This window comes from Miniopterus schreibersii (assembly GCF_964146895.1).
Source record: "Miniopterus schreibersii genome assembly, chromosome: 12".
In the NCBI taxonomy this organism is placed as follows: domain Eukaryota; kingdom Metazoa; phylum Chordata; class Mammalia; order Chiroptera; family Miniopteridae; genus Miniopterus; species Miniopterus schreibersii.
The window spans coordinates 35,300,182-35,316,495 of record NC_138112.1 but is presented as its reverse complement, the minus strand read 5'-3'; the positions used below and the strand labels follow the sequence as shown (position 1 = coordinate 35,316,495).

The following is a 16,314-nucleotide window of genomic DNA, read 5'->3' as shown; positions in this document are numbered from 1 at the left end:
ATTGGGAGTATAAGAAAATGAGCAGGAACTGCCAACATTCTTGCTTTAAAAAGTAAATAATTCACTAGGTTTTAGAGAGCAGACAGTCTCTAAAATATCAAATTACACTTTCTGAAATTATATGTCCATAAGTCATATGAGAAGAGAACCTAGAATTTTTCTGATTCTTTTTTATTCTCTGAGCTCTCAAGGTCCTAGTTACTGTTTAGAGTCAAACGTAGGGTCTAGTTTCACTAGTCAGTCTATAGTATTTTATCCCACAGTGTGTAGCACTAGAGCTTGTTGACTGGATAGCAAAACAATATTGGCTGAGCATCTGCTTGTGTGTGTTATACTCAGTATCTCTAGCATCAAGGATGGTTTTATCCAGTATTTTCTTGCTGTTGAATACTTTCATACACATATAACATCTCAGTTATCACTTATTTAGAATTTAGAGAGCTCTTACATGTGTGAAGGGAAGGGAGAGCTGAAGGCAAAGGAGGCATGGGCATCTCTGATGAACAACCCCGATGCTACAGGCACCAAGCTCCTTGAAGGCAGGGCTGGGCCTCGTGCACCATTTTACCCCCAGTGCCTGGAACAGTGCTTGGCACTCAGACATATATGCTGAATAAACTGACGAATGCGAAGCATTATTCATACAGTGACTTGTACAGTTAGTCAGCATCTGTCGCATGTGGAGTGTGATATCCGTAGTGTCATGTCCATCCAGGCCCAATGACATGTAAGTCTCCCGCATGGTCACAGAATGTCACCTGACATACTAAACACCACGCGTATGGCTGCGGCATCACACAGGACACTCTCCATCTCACTCCGGTAGTGTCCTTGTGCCCCCGTGACACAGAGCCTGGGGGCCCACACGCTTGAAACAGCGCCTCCTGGGGTCCTACTTGGCCTCAGGGTAAATTCACACCTTTCCGCATTGTATCAACTTCGTGGTGTGACTCTGGGTCTCGAGTGCCATTGTGTGTGCGTGCGTGTGCGCGTGTGTGTGCGTGCGTGTGTGTGTGTGTGTGTGTGTGACCCCATACTGTGACACAGCATCTCTGGGGTCATATTCAGTCAGTTTCCCCATCATCCCATGTTACAGCGTCTTGGGGTCACACACAGGCTGACAATGGACCTGGGCGTCACACCCACAGTGTCTCCGTCTCACGGTGACACTGGGTCTGAGGCCCCGCGCTGGGTGACGGTGAGTCTCAGGGTTCCCCCCACCCCGAAGCACAGCGTCTCCCGCACTCAGCCCCTCCGCGGCTCCCCCTCAGCGCCTCACCTCGTCAGGTCCCGCAGCCGCGCCTCCTCGCCGCGCAGGTAGCGCCTCAGCAGCGCCAGCAGCCGGCGCTCGGGCGCCAGGGCGCGCGCCACGCTGGTCAGCGCGGAGAACGTGTCGCCGCGCGCCGCCGCCGCGCCCGCTGCGCCCCCCGCCCCGAGCGCCAGCAGCGCCAGCAGCGCCGCCAGCCGCGCCGCGGAGCCCATGGCCGGCGCTCGGGCGCGTCCCCTCCGCCCGTCCAGCCCGTGCCCGGCCCGCAGCCCAGCGCGCCCGCCCGGCCCGCCCCTCGGCCCGCCCCGTCCGCTGGTCCTTCCCGCCGCCCGCGTAGCCCCGGCCCCGGGCTCCTTCTCCGTCTCCCACCCTCCTGCCCCCCGGCCCCTCACACCGCGTGGGGGCCGCGTGCTCTCCGCCAAATCACAGCCCGGGGCAGGTGTTCCCGCCGCGCCCATTTCACACGCGGAGAAACTGAGGCCGGGGGTGGAGTGAGGGATGAACTCACTGGCCTATGGCAGTCCGAGGCCATCCCCAAAACATTCCCGCACACCCACCCCACCCCCGCCCCATCAGGGTTTGGAAACACAGAACCACCACTGGGTTCCGACGGGGAAGCCCAGGAGGGTCAGGGATGCGTTATGGCCACAGCTGTGCGGGTGCAGAGCGGCGAGAGCAGGGGCGAGGAGACCATTTCACAAAGGACTTGACATCCGAGCCCTTTAAAGCTTGAGTAGAATTCACCCGGAGGTGAGGCGGGTACAGGCCCTTAGGGTCAGTGCGCGACAGATCTACGACCTCTGCGACCTACAACTCAAAGGCCCTGGGTCACTGCTCCACACAACATACCCTGGTCGCTTAAGCAAACAAAAATATTGCCGTCCTCAGATCCTACTGGACGACTTGTTCTCCCCCCCTCCTTTCCCAGGCATCGTTCGTTTATTCATTTAATAAATACTTAGCACCTCTGTCACTTGCTGAGGACACAGAGAAGTAGCACATCCCACCCTGGACTCACACGGGAGACCAAGGTGTAAGCGACCACAATGCAGCGCTATCGGGGTGACAGGGTTGTTCTACTGGCCGCTCTGAGGAGGGAGCTGGTCCCACGCGAGGCGGTGGGAGAGCTTCACAGAGGAGGCAACGTGTGCAGGTCCAAAGGGCGAAGAGAGATTGTCTGGAAGGTGACAGGCAAGGGGGGGATGGGCTTTCCTGGCAGGAGGTACCTGTGTGTACCAAGGTTTGCAGATGGAAAAGAGTTTGAGTGCCAGAAATAATGAAAAATCCCTTGTGGTTGGGGCTGTTAAGGGGATTTGCATATGATACTAAGAAATTTAGTCTGTCCTCGATGAAAATCCCATAGAAGCTTTTAAGGTGGCAATAAAAGTCATCTAGTGACAGAGTGAGGCCTTTTTCTTGCCTAAAATTTCCTTGGCTAGAACCTCCAGTATAATGTTGAACAGAAATGATAAGAGAGGACAACCTTATCTTATTTCAGATTTTGGGAGGAAAGCTTTCATTCTTTCACCGTTAAGTATAATGTTAGTTCCTTTCTGTTCCTAGTTCACTGAGTGTTTTTATCTGTCAAATTCCTTTTCTGCATCTATTAAGATAATATTGTGGCTTTTATCCTTTATTCTCTTAATAAAATCTGTTATAATGATTGATTTTTGTTTGTTGAGCCAACCTTGCATTCCTGGGATAAATCTTGTTCATATATTGCTGAATTCAGTTTATTAATATGTTGTGGAGGGTTTTTGTATTTATATTAATAAGGGGGTATTTGTAGTTTTCTTGTTATGTCTTTGTTTGGTTTTTGCATCAGGATAATACTGAACTCAAAGAATGAGTTGGGAAGTGTTTCTTCTTTGTCTATATTTTGGAAGAATTTGTAAAGGACTAGAGTTAATTCTTCTTTATACATAGGTGGAATGCACCATTGAAGCCATTTCGGCCTGGGCTTTTCTTTGTGGGAAGTTTTTTGATAACTACTAATTCAATTCCTTTAGCATTTAAAAAAATATATCTTTACTGATTTCAGAGAGAGGAAAGAAGAGGGAGAGAGAGAGAGATGGAAATATCAATGATGAGAGAGTTATTGATTGGTTGCCTCCTGTACAACCCCCACTGGGAATCAAGCCTGCAACCTGGGCATGTGCCCCGACCAGGAATCAAACCTGCAAACTTGGCATACTGGGACAACACTCTAACCAACAAAGCTACCTGACCAGGACCTCAGTACAGTTTTTAAAGCTTTTTCAATGCTATTCAGATCCCAGTTGTGCACCAGCCAGGGGCCAATCTTGGATCTGGACAGCGGTCTATCCCATATCTCAGTACTAAAATGTATTATATGCTTTTTAGCATCAAATCCATGCATGCACAGCTCAGGGCTGAGGCCAGAAATTATGGGGTTGCTCTCCTGAATTTATTTCCTCTCTGTGATCTCTCTGATACTTTTCAATCCTTTGAAACTCCCCTTTTTGGTCTCTGGCCCAAAACCTGAGGCTTCAGTTACCCTTCTCTGCTGTGTACTTCTGGTGATTGCATACGTCTAGGGCCAAGTGGCAGGAAAACAGAGGAAGAAAAAAAATCAGTGGGTGTTTGCCCCACCCTGTTGGGATTGCCGAAAGCAAAAATTACAGCATTATTTGATATGGCTTCAATGTATGTAAATGTAATATATAAGATAACTCAAAGTTTTAGGCAGCCATAGACCCTCCCTGCCACCATTGCCACTGAGGCCACCAGAGCAGGATTGCCTGGGGGAGGAGTGCAGGACAACAGGGGACAAAGAGAGGAAAACATGGTATGTCCCTCCTCAATGTGAAGAGTCCCCATTCCCTCTCATTGAGCCAGACTAGAGGGCTTCTCTTACAGGATTCCCAATCCTCACCTTGGGACCAACTTCTGGGGTTGGGACTACTGAGGATCAAAAAGGGGAAACTCACTGCCAATTTAGTGGTGCTTCAAATTCTGGTCTTTCCCCCCAATCTACCTGCTATCATTTACTTTTGAGACTACTTAAGTGCCTGTTCCATGCATTCTGTCCAAGTTTTATAGCTTCATTCAGGGGGTAAGATATCTTCCCACAATAAGAACTTCCTACATTATAATATTTTAATTCTGCATCAGAGAGGACTTTCTGAAGACACTCTAAGTAACAACAGGATTCCAAGTTTAACTAAAACCAAACTAAAATTTAACTTAAGTGTGCTACAAGTACAAATAATTATGTGACAACAGAAGAGATATTTTCCAAACGTGGCTAAGTTTGTGAGGGCTCAACTTATGTTTCTGTTTGGTATTTAGCAGAGTTTTTTTTTTAACCTTATTATTAGACAATCACTATTTTTGAATGTCAAAAGCCAAAAAATATACAGGGTGTCCCCCCCAAAATGTATATACACTTTAACCGCTGATAGCTCAATTTTGAAAATAAAATGTATTTTAATAAACACTGCCTTTATAATTATTCAAAGTGTGTGTATATATTTTGGGGAGACACCTTATATAATGGCTTTGAAGAGACGTTACTATTATTATTAGGTTTTTCATGCAAAAAGAAAATTAAAGTAGAAATAAAAAGGGTCAAGGAAAAGATCAAGATTTTCAAATAAATAAAAAGGCAGGAAAGAAGAAAGGCTTTTCCAGAAATAATAAACATCCTTGGCTTCATGTGATGGCAGTCTCCCCTGCTCACTCCACACCAGCCATGCTGGCCTTTGGCCTTTTCATTTCCTGCTCCTGCCAAGCTCTTTCCTGATTCATGCGTAATTTCTGACTAACTCCTACTCATCCTTTGAGTCATTTCCTCGAGGACATTTTATTTATCTGCAGACTAGGTTTGAATCCCCACATTATTCAAAGCACTCCCTATATTTTCCCTTGGTAGCATTTATTACAGTTATAATTCCTTATTTCTATAATTAATGGCTATCTGCTCCACTAGATCATAAATTTCAGGTAGACAGGACTGCTCTGCAGAATGCCTGGCAACAGTAAGCACTCATTTTAAAAAGTAGAATGGAGTAGAAAGAGCACTTAAAACTATCCTATCAATCAAGCTCTTTATCAGGGGTCCTCTATGTGTCAGTCCTCTGCTACATCTTTTATAATATCCATCTCCTTTCCCTTAGAATAAGCCTATGAGGGATGTATTTTTCTTCTGCATTTTGCAGTTGAGAACACTGTAGTTCACTGACGTTAAGTGATTCAGCTGCAAGGTGGTAAACATCGAACCCAGGGTCTCCAACTCCCAGTTGAGCGCCTTCCTCCATTGCATCATTACTTCAGGTTGTTCATTATCAATTCCTGGGTCACATTTAAGGAGAGTTTCTGGGGGACTCACTTCTGCTCACTTCTCAGTTTCCTCCTCTATATCATGACAGGATTCAACTAACGGATCAGTGTTTCTAAATGTGTGGTCCACAGTCCATCAGCATCAGAATCATGAAGGGAAGGGTGGATGGTCTTATGAAAAGTTCAGATTCCAGAGCCCCACCCAGACTCATTGAATTAAAATATAGGGAGGGGGAGGCAAGGTCCAGGAACATGCATTTTAATAGGCTTTTGAGGCGATTCTTAAGCATGTCTAAGTTGAGAACACTTTGTTAGTTTCTTTTTTCCCCAAAGTTCCTTTCAGCTTTGATAGTGTTTGCTTCTAAGACATTAAAATTTGAGGATATGTCTTTGTATCTCTATCATCTTTTACAGAGCCTGGAACTCAATATGTTTTTAGTGAATGAATATATTTGAATTTGGAAGACAGATTCAAGTACTTGGTTTGGTGTTTACCAACCGTGATTCCTGGGAAAAGTACTTCACCTTTTTGACCCGTAGAGTTGCTATTTTTCAGATGAAAATAATAATAACAGTCCCTATTCTGGCTCCCAACAGTTCATGTGAAAGATAAATTAAATCATGTTTTTGAAAGCTCTTGATTCCAATTTGAAGATCATTTCAAGTTGAAGAACCAGGTATAAAGTGAACACCAACAGGGGTAATACTTGAGTCTTTCAAATTCACAGATGGCTCATCCACAGCTCTCTCAAGTGGACTGATAGGGAGTTTATTGAAACACAAAACAAAACAACCATCACATTTGAAAAACACCACATTTGAAAATCACATTTCCATTCAAAGTAGGTAGGGTCTTTCCTGAAAACAACCTGATTTTTTTTTTTTTTTTTTTTTAGGAGAAATCTGAGGCATTCCCATAGTGCCCCCTGGTGGAACTAAGAAGCTAATTCAAATTTACAGTTCTTGTCACATATTTGCTGTTTGCTTAGCAGAGAGATTAATTTATCAATGTATGTATCTGTTCTCCACCTAGACTAGAACCTTTTGTGGAGGTTTTTATCTCCAGAGCCTAGCATTCATTTGTGCATGCCTTCCTCAATCATTAGTGAGCATCCATGGCCCTGCAGCTGTGCTTGGCACCCAGGGATACAGCTGAGGAACCAGATGGTCCCTGCCCTTAAAGCCCTTATGGTCAAGTAGTGGTGACAGAGAAGTAAGTAGCCAATAGCAATAGTTATGTATGCCACGTAGGAGGAGGTGTAGGGAACTACAGAAGCCACTTTCTTTGGCAAAACCCAATGATAAGTTTGGAGAAAAAGCATGGCACAGTGAGGGATGGATGGCAAAAAATGGGGCATGAAACGTAAACAGGAGCCAGATGGAGTTCGGAATTTAATCTAAGGTCAATGTGAAGCAGCTGAACAGTTTTAAGCAGAGGAATGATGTGGTTAGGTTTTCTTTAAAAATCATTCTGACTATGGGTAGAACTGAGTGGAGGAGGCAAGACCAGAGGTAGAAAGGCCAGTTAGGAAGCTGCTGCATAGTCCAGGTGATAAATGTTTGGTTAGGAGCGGCACACAGGGAGTTTAAAATGCATTGGTAAAATTCCATTTCTTTCCCTGGGTGAGGTATAAAGGTGTCTTATTCTTCATATCTTACACTACATTACACAAATTCTGCCCTTGCTCCCTGCCCACATGGGAATAAGTCTCTTCTACCTCCTCTCCACTCCAGCTTTCCTTATTTAGCCTCAGGTCAGTCCCTCCCACCCCCCTGCAGCTTATCTTATGACTTTGTTGCAACCCAACTCTGGCTGGAAGCCCTCTAGCAAGTCTCAAGTACTCCTGCTTCCCAGTCGTTACTCATATTTTTCCTTCGAGGTGAATTTATTCATATACCATGTGTGCCCCCTCCCCTTTGCTTAATCACAGACCACTTGCCTTTCAAAAATCAGCTCGAATTCCAATTCAGTTCACTTCAGCTGAACCATTTTTTTCTGAGGGTTTATTATCTGCTTGGCTTGGTTTTGGGCACTGGGGGTGGGGGTGGGGTGGGGTACTGCACTGAGCCAGCCAAATCCAGCCTTTGGGAGTTCAAAACTGACAAGCAGAGTCCAACACACAAACAGACCATTTCCTCATGGCCGGGAAAGTGCTGTAACAGAGGTTGGCAAAGGGAGCTATGGCAGTACAGAGCGTGGGGACCCCTGCCCTGCTTGGTTGGTGGGGTGGGGTGGGGGTAGAGGGACAGGCAGGAAAGGCTTTTTGGAAGGGATGATGCTTGAGTTGAAGGTTAAAGGAGGAGTTGTTTGCAAAGTGAAGAGGTGTCAAGGAGTGAGCTGCAGGCTGAGCCCCTCCCTGCCAAGTCTGTTGTGCTATCCCTGTGACAGGTAGAAATCCCACCTCTAGCTACTCTGGGCTGGTACCCCCATTTCTAGAGTATTATATTCATTCTGGGTCCAGCTCTTTGAAAACTGTCCTTAGGATGATCAGGAAGGTAAGGGGGAACAAAAACTGGCCATACAAGGAACAGTAGCTAAATTATGCATATTTAGACTGAGGGGAAATTTTTTTGGGTGAAAAGGAAATGGGCTTTTGTATAACACTGAGTTTCCAAGTGTAGCCAAAGGGCAGAAGCTGTTGGAGGCAGATTTCAGCTGAACACAAGAAAGAACTCTCTATTGGCCTTTCTTTAAAAGAGAGTAACTTGTCTTGGCAGGTTGTCACTGGAGAGGTTCAAATATGTATCTCCATTTGGTAGTCATATTGTAGAAAATGATGAGAGTTGGACAAGATGACCTTTAAGCTTCTGTCCAGTGCTGCATTCTCTCACAGCATCTTCCCCACTTTCACCATCATCTCTTAGAGACCTTCTGCGTAAACCTTTCCGTGACCTTCATCGCCTGCTGATTGAAGTCCATGCTCCACAGCATAGCACACAGGGCCCTGCTTCTCCCACATCTCCACTCACATCCCTACCCCAAAACAAAGCAATATCAAAACACTTAAGGTTCTCGGCACACTCATGCTGTGCTCTGTGCTGAAGATGTCCTCCCCTCTTCCTTTGCCTAGCTATTCTGATACTTTCTCCAACATTCTGTTCTGGCATGGGAGTGGATGCTTGTCTCCTTTTTTTTTTTTTTTTTTTTTTTTAAATATTTCTTTATTGATTTGAGAGGAAAGGAGAGGGAGAGAGAGACAGAAACATCAATGATGAGTGCGTCATCGATCGGCTAGCCCACAACCCGGGCATGTGCCCGGGCCAGGAACCGAACCCCAATCGCCTGGATCCAAGGTCAATGCTCAACCGCTGAGCCATGCCCGGCCGGGCTGGTTGTCTCCTTTTGTCTGCACCATAATTTCCTACTGGTAAATTAACTGTGTCTTGATGCAAGGGTGACTGCAGTGGCCTGCCTCCCATTGCCACTCAGAAGGAAGCTGAGGGGGTTAAATCCTTCCCTATCAGTCTCTAATTCCAGCTAAGAGGCAGGCAGGCATCAATAGACCAGCCAACTGGGCCTTCTCTCCAGGTGCTTTGAATCCAAAGACATAAGGAATAGTTAAAGGCGATTTATCTGGTGGTGCAGGGGCAGGGGAAAAGGTATCTTGAACAGGCTGTTCCAGCAGTAACGTGTTTGGTGTGTCTTGTTTTCTACTTAATAGCCTTTTGAAGTGCCCTTGATACTTAGGCATTTCTAGGTCAATAAATATTTATAAAATGAATGAAGCACAGGGATAAAGGTCAAAGACTAAATTTAAAGCAAATTACATGCAAGGTTGGAATATTGAATGATCAGAACCAGAGGTAAAGAGAGGGAAATAAAGATAAATGACCCCATCATTAAAAGAAATGAGGAAGTGCTAATTTAGCGAGTACGGAGGAAGAATGGTGAATAAAAAAATTTTATTGCAGTCCCTCCTCCAAGAGATCTCCATTTATGTTATATACACTCTTCTCCGCTGGGGATGACAACAGTTCTATTATTTTAGGTTGAGTTAGCTTCCTGGTCCCTGTTTAGATGGGCCTCAGGCCAGTGGCCTTGCCCTTACCCTCAGAGACTGTTAAAGAACTTGTCAAATAGCACACAGTGGCAGGAGAAATCAAAGATGACTTGGAGGCTTCAATCCAAGAGGAGCCACTAAAAAAAGGCTGGAAGAAAATGCTGAACTCGAGATTTCAGCATGATGTGGGTAGTGATGACTCTGAGGCAGCAAGAAGTAGGTCATGCCTGGATGACACGTTGATTGAATGGGTTTACAAATCTCTAAAGCCGGTGCTATCACTACTGCATATTCCTCACCACGTGCAACTCTGTGCACAGGCAGAATCAAGAATTTAGTGTTTTTCTTCTGCAGACAGAAACATGAATTCATTCTGTATTTACTGGGCACTGACTCTGTGCCTTGTACAGTTCTAGGCAGTACTAAAGTGGTGAAAAAGCTACACTCATGGAGTCAGGTCAGAATACTACTTATTTGTTCACTTGTTCGTGTGCTATGAACAACAATATTATGTTAGCAGATGCTAACAACATGGACAAATTAGGTCAATGGAAGGAGAGAAAGAGAAAAATAAGATGGACAAGCCTTTATATTAACTCTTTCTTCTGGGACTTCGGATGAACCAATCAAGAAATATTAAATAATAAGGTAGAATATTTATTTAGGCTAAAAGTAGATTCTAGGGCATGCTACTCATATATTTAAAAAATGTATTCTGTTTGGATAGCAAACTTTATGAGCTATACAGTATCTAAGATATAAAAATTACACAGAAATTCATGCGTATAAGAGACCTGTTTATTACGGACAACATTTCATTTGGCTACAACCACAAGAAATCCACACACAAATACTTAAAGTGCAAATTCTCACAGGCAGTATTTACGATACACCCTGGTGTTTTCTTAGGGAAAAAACTGGAAGATATTGACAGAAACTGTTAAAACAAGGGCACAATTTTGAACTACTGCTACAGAGTCAGGAAAATAATTCATTCTTAACTGCACATATTTTATCTGGCATGGTCAATGATGTATACAAAGAGTTTATTTTAGCCCACAACAAGAAGGCCTCACCATATATAGATGCAAACTCTGGAGTGGCTCTTGTCAGATATATGCTGAATCATAACATTGAACAAAAATATACCAAATAGTATCAAATTAGTTGTGACTCACTTGGAAGGTAGCACAAGTAGGCTCAAATTGGCACTTGTATTGTGATATTAAATCTACATAGACACTTTCTTAGCCTTTTTGGCCAATCCCTTGCTTTGAGTGTAAAATACTTGGCGTTATACACAATTTCCAAATAGAAATATGCTCTGCTTTCTCCAAAGACACTGAGTATTTGAGTGTGTGTGTGCTTAATAAACATTACTTATAAATTTCAGTAATGAGAGTTGGTTTAATAAATGCTAAATTAAAAAACTAATATTGTTTTTTTTTCTTGAATTATTTGCTTCTTTAAAATAAAAATCCCTTTATTACCATTATCACCAATTATGCACTCTATAACAGGTACTATACTAGGTGGCGTGGATATGAAAAATAATAAAGGGAGCTGAAAGTCAAGAAGGATCTTGAATTCCAATAAATTAAAGAGAATAAACTGGCCAATACCTCTGACTATAAGGTTCACTGGTAACATAACTGTTTCAGGTCAGTTTAACTTGGCATTAATACTTTCAAAGGTCAGCTACTAAAGGGCAAAGAATATCCTATATATGTTCTATGTTTACATTTCTCACACTAGAGTCAGTGTGTGTACGCCCAGGGATATGCAACAGTTGAAGGGGGACTTGGGGGAGAAAACTGAGAGGCCACATGATAAACAGAGTGCTCCTTTATGACACCACCAGTTTTGTTGAAGACTGAAGGAATCATTTTTATATCAACACACTTTTATTATGGAGGATTCAAAATTCACTTACATTTTTGAGACAGACCATGACATTCCTTTGCTCTCAGGCCCCTTCCCCTACATGACCCTTCTGCTTGAGGGTCATGCTGGTGGAAAAATTTGAGAGGCAAACTTTAACTATGTCACTTTGCCCTTATCTTGGTTGCTTTACTCATTCTTATATGTGTTTTTTTTTAAGTACATAGTCTTTAATTAATAAAGAGAGAAGATGGCTTAATGAACAGAACAGTATGATGAATATTTTAAAGTAACCAATGGTTAACGCTAACTTTGTTTCCAACTAGAACTAAAGTCATGCTGTGAACTGAGACAATGACAGATTCTCTTCTTTCTGCTTAGATTCCTTATAGCTTATGGTGAGTGCTTTGAAGCACAAATATAAAAAAAATATATTTCCTCAAATCTTGTGTTTTGGATGCCCAAAGTACACGGAAACTGAAAATAAAATGCTAGATCAACTGAGCATTCATTTTGGTTAGTACGACTCTTTCCTCATCAGTTTCCAGGGCAATCTCAGAAAACAAGTGAATTGTAAAAGGCCATAATAATTTAACATATAGCATCCAGATAGACCACAAAAACCTATGAAACAGATTTAAAATTACTTCTTACAATGTCTTATTCTCACAATAACAAAACATCCAAAAGTCCATAAACCAACTTAGTTTATGAATAAGTTTAAAGCATTCTGACAGATACAGTTAGGATTTCTTATTGGTGAGGTAATAGGGCAATAGCATTTCACAGTAACAAAATGTGAGAGGGTACCTAGGGAAAGAGGGAGGTAGAGAAAAAAGGCATAAAATTAAATTTATTCAAGCAGAATTTGGATTTGGATTTTTCAAGCATCATGAACAACAATGGAAAAGATCTGAAAGAAATACCAATAGCAGCGCCTCATAGAACAATTTCTCCATTAAACTCCAGCAATATCTTTGTTGCATCAATTTCAGAAGCAATCTGCTTAAGAAACAGAAGTTCTATTTCCTATATAAATATATTCCAAAGTATCAAAACTCTTAGATACTCTCTGCTGAAGTTACTACATCCAAATAACAATACTCTAAACTTAAAACAAACCCCTCAAATATCCTATAATGCTATACATTCTTCAAGATGAACAAAACTGTGCTCAAGTCTCACTTAATTTGCTAAATTAAACAAAAAAAATAACATGTAAGCAGGTCTTTATTCGCTGCACTCATGCATCTACTACTCAACATAAAAAAACAACAAAAACTGTTGTGAGCTAAATTCTTATAGATATGGAGTGAAATTCAAATGTTACTTTCAGTGCTCTTTATGATATCTTTGTTCCAACCTGAGTTTAAAAAAAAAAAAAGGTTTAGAAGGAACCTGTAAAAGCCATTTAGTATATCTTTTACTATTTAAAGTTTTTATTCTCTTAAAAATAAAAATTCAAATAAAAGGCTTCATAATGATTCCTGCCCAAGTTTTAAAATCTTAAACTATTCATGTTGCCTTTCTCCCCCTTAAAAATCCTTATACCCTCCTATTTTATCCTTGCTGGAGATGGAGAACAATTTGTCACACTGTTCTTAGTTTAAGTTGTTCAATAAAAGGCTCAATAACTTAAGATTTATTAAACTATCTTGACAGCTTTCTCCTCTCCAGAGTTAAATGATCTTAATTGTTTTACTTTTTCTCAGAGGTCTTATTTTCCAATCTATATTTTATTCTGTTTTTTATTTCTGTTATATCCCCTCCCCAGTTCCCATATGATCCTAAGAAAGAACATTCTCTCAGAGACTGAATCAGTAAGAGGGGTACTTTTTCTCTTAAACTCTTTTGCCTTATACTTGCCCTCTTTAGTGCTCACTAATCAAAGAAAACAAAAGGTTCACTATTTGCTCATCAACACAACAGATAAACACAAGTAAACAACTTGCCCACAGTGAGTTTTTAGGGTGATAAACTTGCCCTCAACAAAAAGCATTTCCTGTGCCACCTAATTGACCTTTCCATTGTTTGCTTAGTTCTGTTTATTTCCATCCTATGTTTTAATCTTGTCCCACTAATTTCTTTCCTTTTCCTCAGAGCTCTAGAAAATCCCAGTTTTGATCTGCACACTCAATGAGAATGCGTTCATTTCCATGACATTGTTCATAAAGAAAAAGGTGAACAACGCAGAGCCCAAGGCTGAGACCTACTGGCTAGCACTTCCGTCTGGCCTGGTTGGCTTGGGCTACTGAATTTATCTGTTAGGCAAGTGTACACCCACTATGTCAAGTACACACTAAATATCAGAGACAGACTTGAGAGTTTGGCTAGAATCAAATAATTCCCTCAATCTATACACTTTTGGAACACTTGTAAAACTCTGTTAATTTTAACTCTGGATTTTTAAATTTTTGAGATAAGAATCCAAGCTTTAATAACTTTTTGCCTTGATTAAGATGACTTAAATGTGGCATTAGATTGAAGCACTCAAATAAAACAGTTCTCTGTCCAACAGGATGACAATCAGAACATGGCTTTAGGGATTATACATGGGCTAGTGTATCATTTTAGCTCCACTTTGTTCTTCAGTCAATGGAAAACAGACACTGAAACCAAATATACACATTTTCCAGATACTATAGCGCATTGCTCACACCACTTTGTAGAATATAGGCCATTTCCTAAATTATGGTCTACATTCCTAAAAGCAAATAAAACAAAAAATTCTACACAATTTCTTTTTCAGTGCAAAGCCTTTGAAAACAAACTCACTTAGAAATATGGTGTTCTACATTTAGCTAGCTGTCTATTATCTACAGTCACACAAGATCCAGCTATAAGAAACTGAGAGAGGAACAAATTAACAATAGTGGCAATATAATAATTTGAAAATTATATTTGGATTACATGAGTTCAACCAAATGTGAACCAACAGCTACAATAAACCAAACCATGATTTAACAAATATTCTAATCAGTTCAAATTTTATATCATTTTTTTTAGGAAATAAATTCTCTAATACCAGTTATCTTCCATAGGTAATTTGTTTAGATGATTACGCCCAAGGCCTTGTTATTGTTACCTCTTAACCGTACCACATATGTTTAAGTATTCTGTGAACTATATACAACAGGATACACTTTAAGAAGATTAAACAGAGCTTCTCTATTGTCTTTTTAGAAGACTGCAGAATCAACCAGTGACCTTACAATTTTTTTTCCATATTAGATAAGATAGTTACTCTTGTGATCAGAAATTCTATAGAAGCCAGCAAGATGTTAGGATAAACTGGACGTTAGTTTGAAAAGTAGTAGTATAGTGTTTCATAATACCTAAAATCTGAATGTTTTATTTCTTAGTAAAAGTAGCATTACTTCATCTGATAAAGGAATAAATCCACTTATAATATGTAATTTAAAAGACTTTTAAATAAATTCAGAGCTCCTTTCTCAGTTCAGATTTTTTCTTTACTCAAAGGCTGTGATAACTGACACTTAATTCTAACATGAAGATGCTTAACTAGAGTTACATTGAGCCTGGTCTTATTAAGATTTTTATATATGTTCATAAGATTTTAAAGTCAGCAAACCTGTTTAATATCGAGGGAAAGCACCTATGTAGTTTGGAAGATTTTCCTTAACTGTCTGAAAATCAATGCAGAAACACTGTTTCAGTTCATACCATACCCTGAGAAGGCACTGAGAAATTTGACAAGAACAAAGCTTCTAGGAATGTTGCCACTATTGTTTTATGTTCAGTAAAGGTTGGAATTTTAAATACACTGAATAAATTTACATTGCACCAACAGCACCTGAAACAGAAGAGCTGGACACCACATTTGTAACATCTGTTCTAAGCTAGAAATGCTAAATACCCTATTTGAATACTCTAATTTGTAAGTCACTATCTACGATATAACAATGACACTTCCACAGTATTCTGAGAGCAGCACTGTTTTCTTGCCAACTTTATGAAATAATTTCCTTAACTAACTCTACAATTATACAACACTTATCTGCCTATTTAAAAAAACACACATGCTATACACAATTACAAGAATATGAAACTAAGCTTACTTAATCACACTTTAATAAGAAAACTGGCTTTTGCACTGTTTTATTTCTGTTAAAGGAAGAATGACGTGTTACTATAATACTTTGAACATAATGACTTTTGTTCAAGATTATGAAAAAATTTGAATCATTTTCTCCAGATGATTTCATTTCGAAGTTATACAGTTTTTTTAGTCAGCCAACCAAAAAAGAAAGAAAATGAAAGGAAAAGGATACTTGGCCAGGTGAGATAGAGAGAACGCTAAACACGAGTTCAACGCATGGGGCTCTCGGTTGGTCTGTTTCATATGCCGGTGCAAAGAAACGGTGTCCACTACACACAACGCCAGGTCAGTCCATTTTTACTGGGCTCAAGAAAATTCTCAATCAAAGCTTCAATGAGTTTCCTCAATTCTTCTTCTAGTAAGGCGGTGTCACTGAGGAAAAAGATTAAGAGTTTTAAAATTCTTGATTTTCATAGCCTTACATTTTTAATTGTTATAACTTTTTAAGAAGGCATATACCTGATGGAATGATTAAATAACTGGTAAACAAAAGATAAATACACTCAGTTAAAACAAAATAAGACCAAAGTGGGGGGGGGGGGGATTCACACTTAAAGAAATATCACAAACTGAAGTTGAACTGCATTAAGAGGAGATCCTTGGTACATGACACATGGATGAATTATAGTGCATCTAAAGATTTCTCCTGGGTGAAGCGATTTAATGGCTTGGAACACCAATACCAGGTATTAAGAGAAAACAGCTTCCTGACATACTTTGAAGAGTATCCTGCGGAGATATTA

The 16,314-nt window shown here is 40.9% G+C and overlaps 2 protein-coding genes across 3 annotated transcripts in view; both read right to left on the bottom strand.

The window, feature by feature from the left end:
- Nucleotides 1–1,482, bottom strand: part of P4HA3 (prolyl 4-hydroxylase subunit alpha 3) — a gene marked incomplete at its 5' end in the record, with an annotated part of 31,803 nt that extends 30,321 nt beyond the window's left edge. Inside the window, one exon of one of the 2 annotated variants that reach the window (XM_081154438.1) lies at nt 1,280–1,482. In XM_081154438.1, the coding sequence (XP_081010564.1) occupies nt 1,280–1,482 (203 nt within the window). The remainder of the gene's footprint in view (nt 1–1,279) is intronic. The other variant, XM_081154439.1, reaches the window with a different exon arrangement.
- An 11,676-nt stretch (nt 1,483–13,158) lies between these two features.
- The window catches only part of PGM2L1 (phosphoglucomutase 2 like 1), a 32,910-nt gene continuing 29,754 nt past the window's right edge, over nt 13,159–16,314 (bottom strand). Inside the window, exon 14 of the mRNA XM_081152975.1 lies at nt 13,159–15,943. Within this exon, the coding sequence (XP_081009101.1) occupies nt 15,841–15,943 (103 nt within the window). The 3' untranslated portion in view covers nt 13,159–15,840. The remainder of the gene's footprint in view (nt 15,944–16,314) is intronic.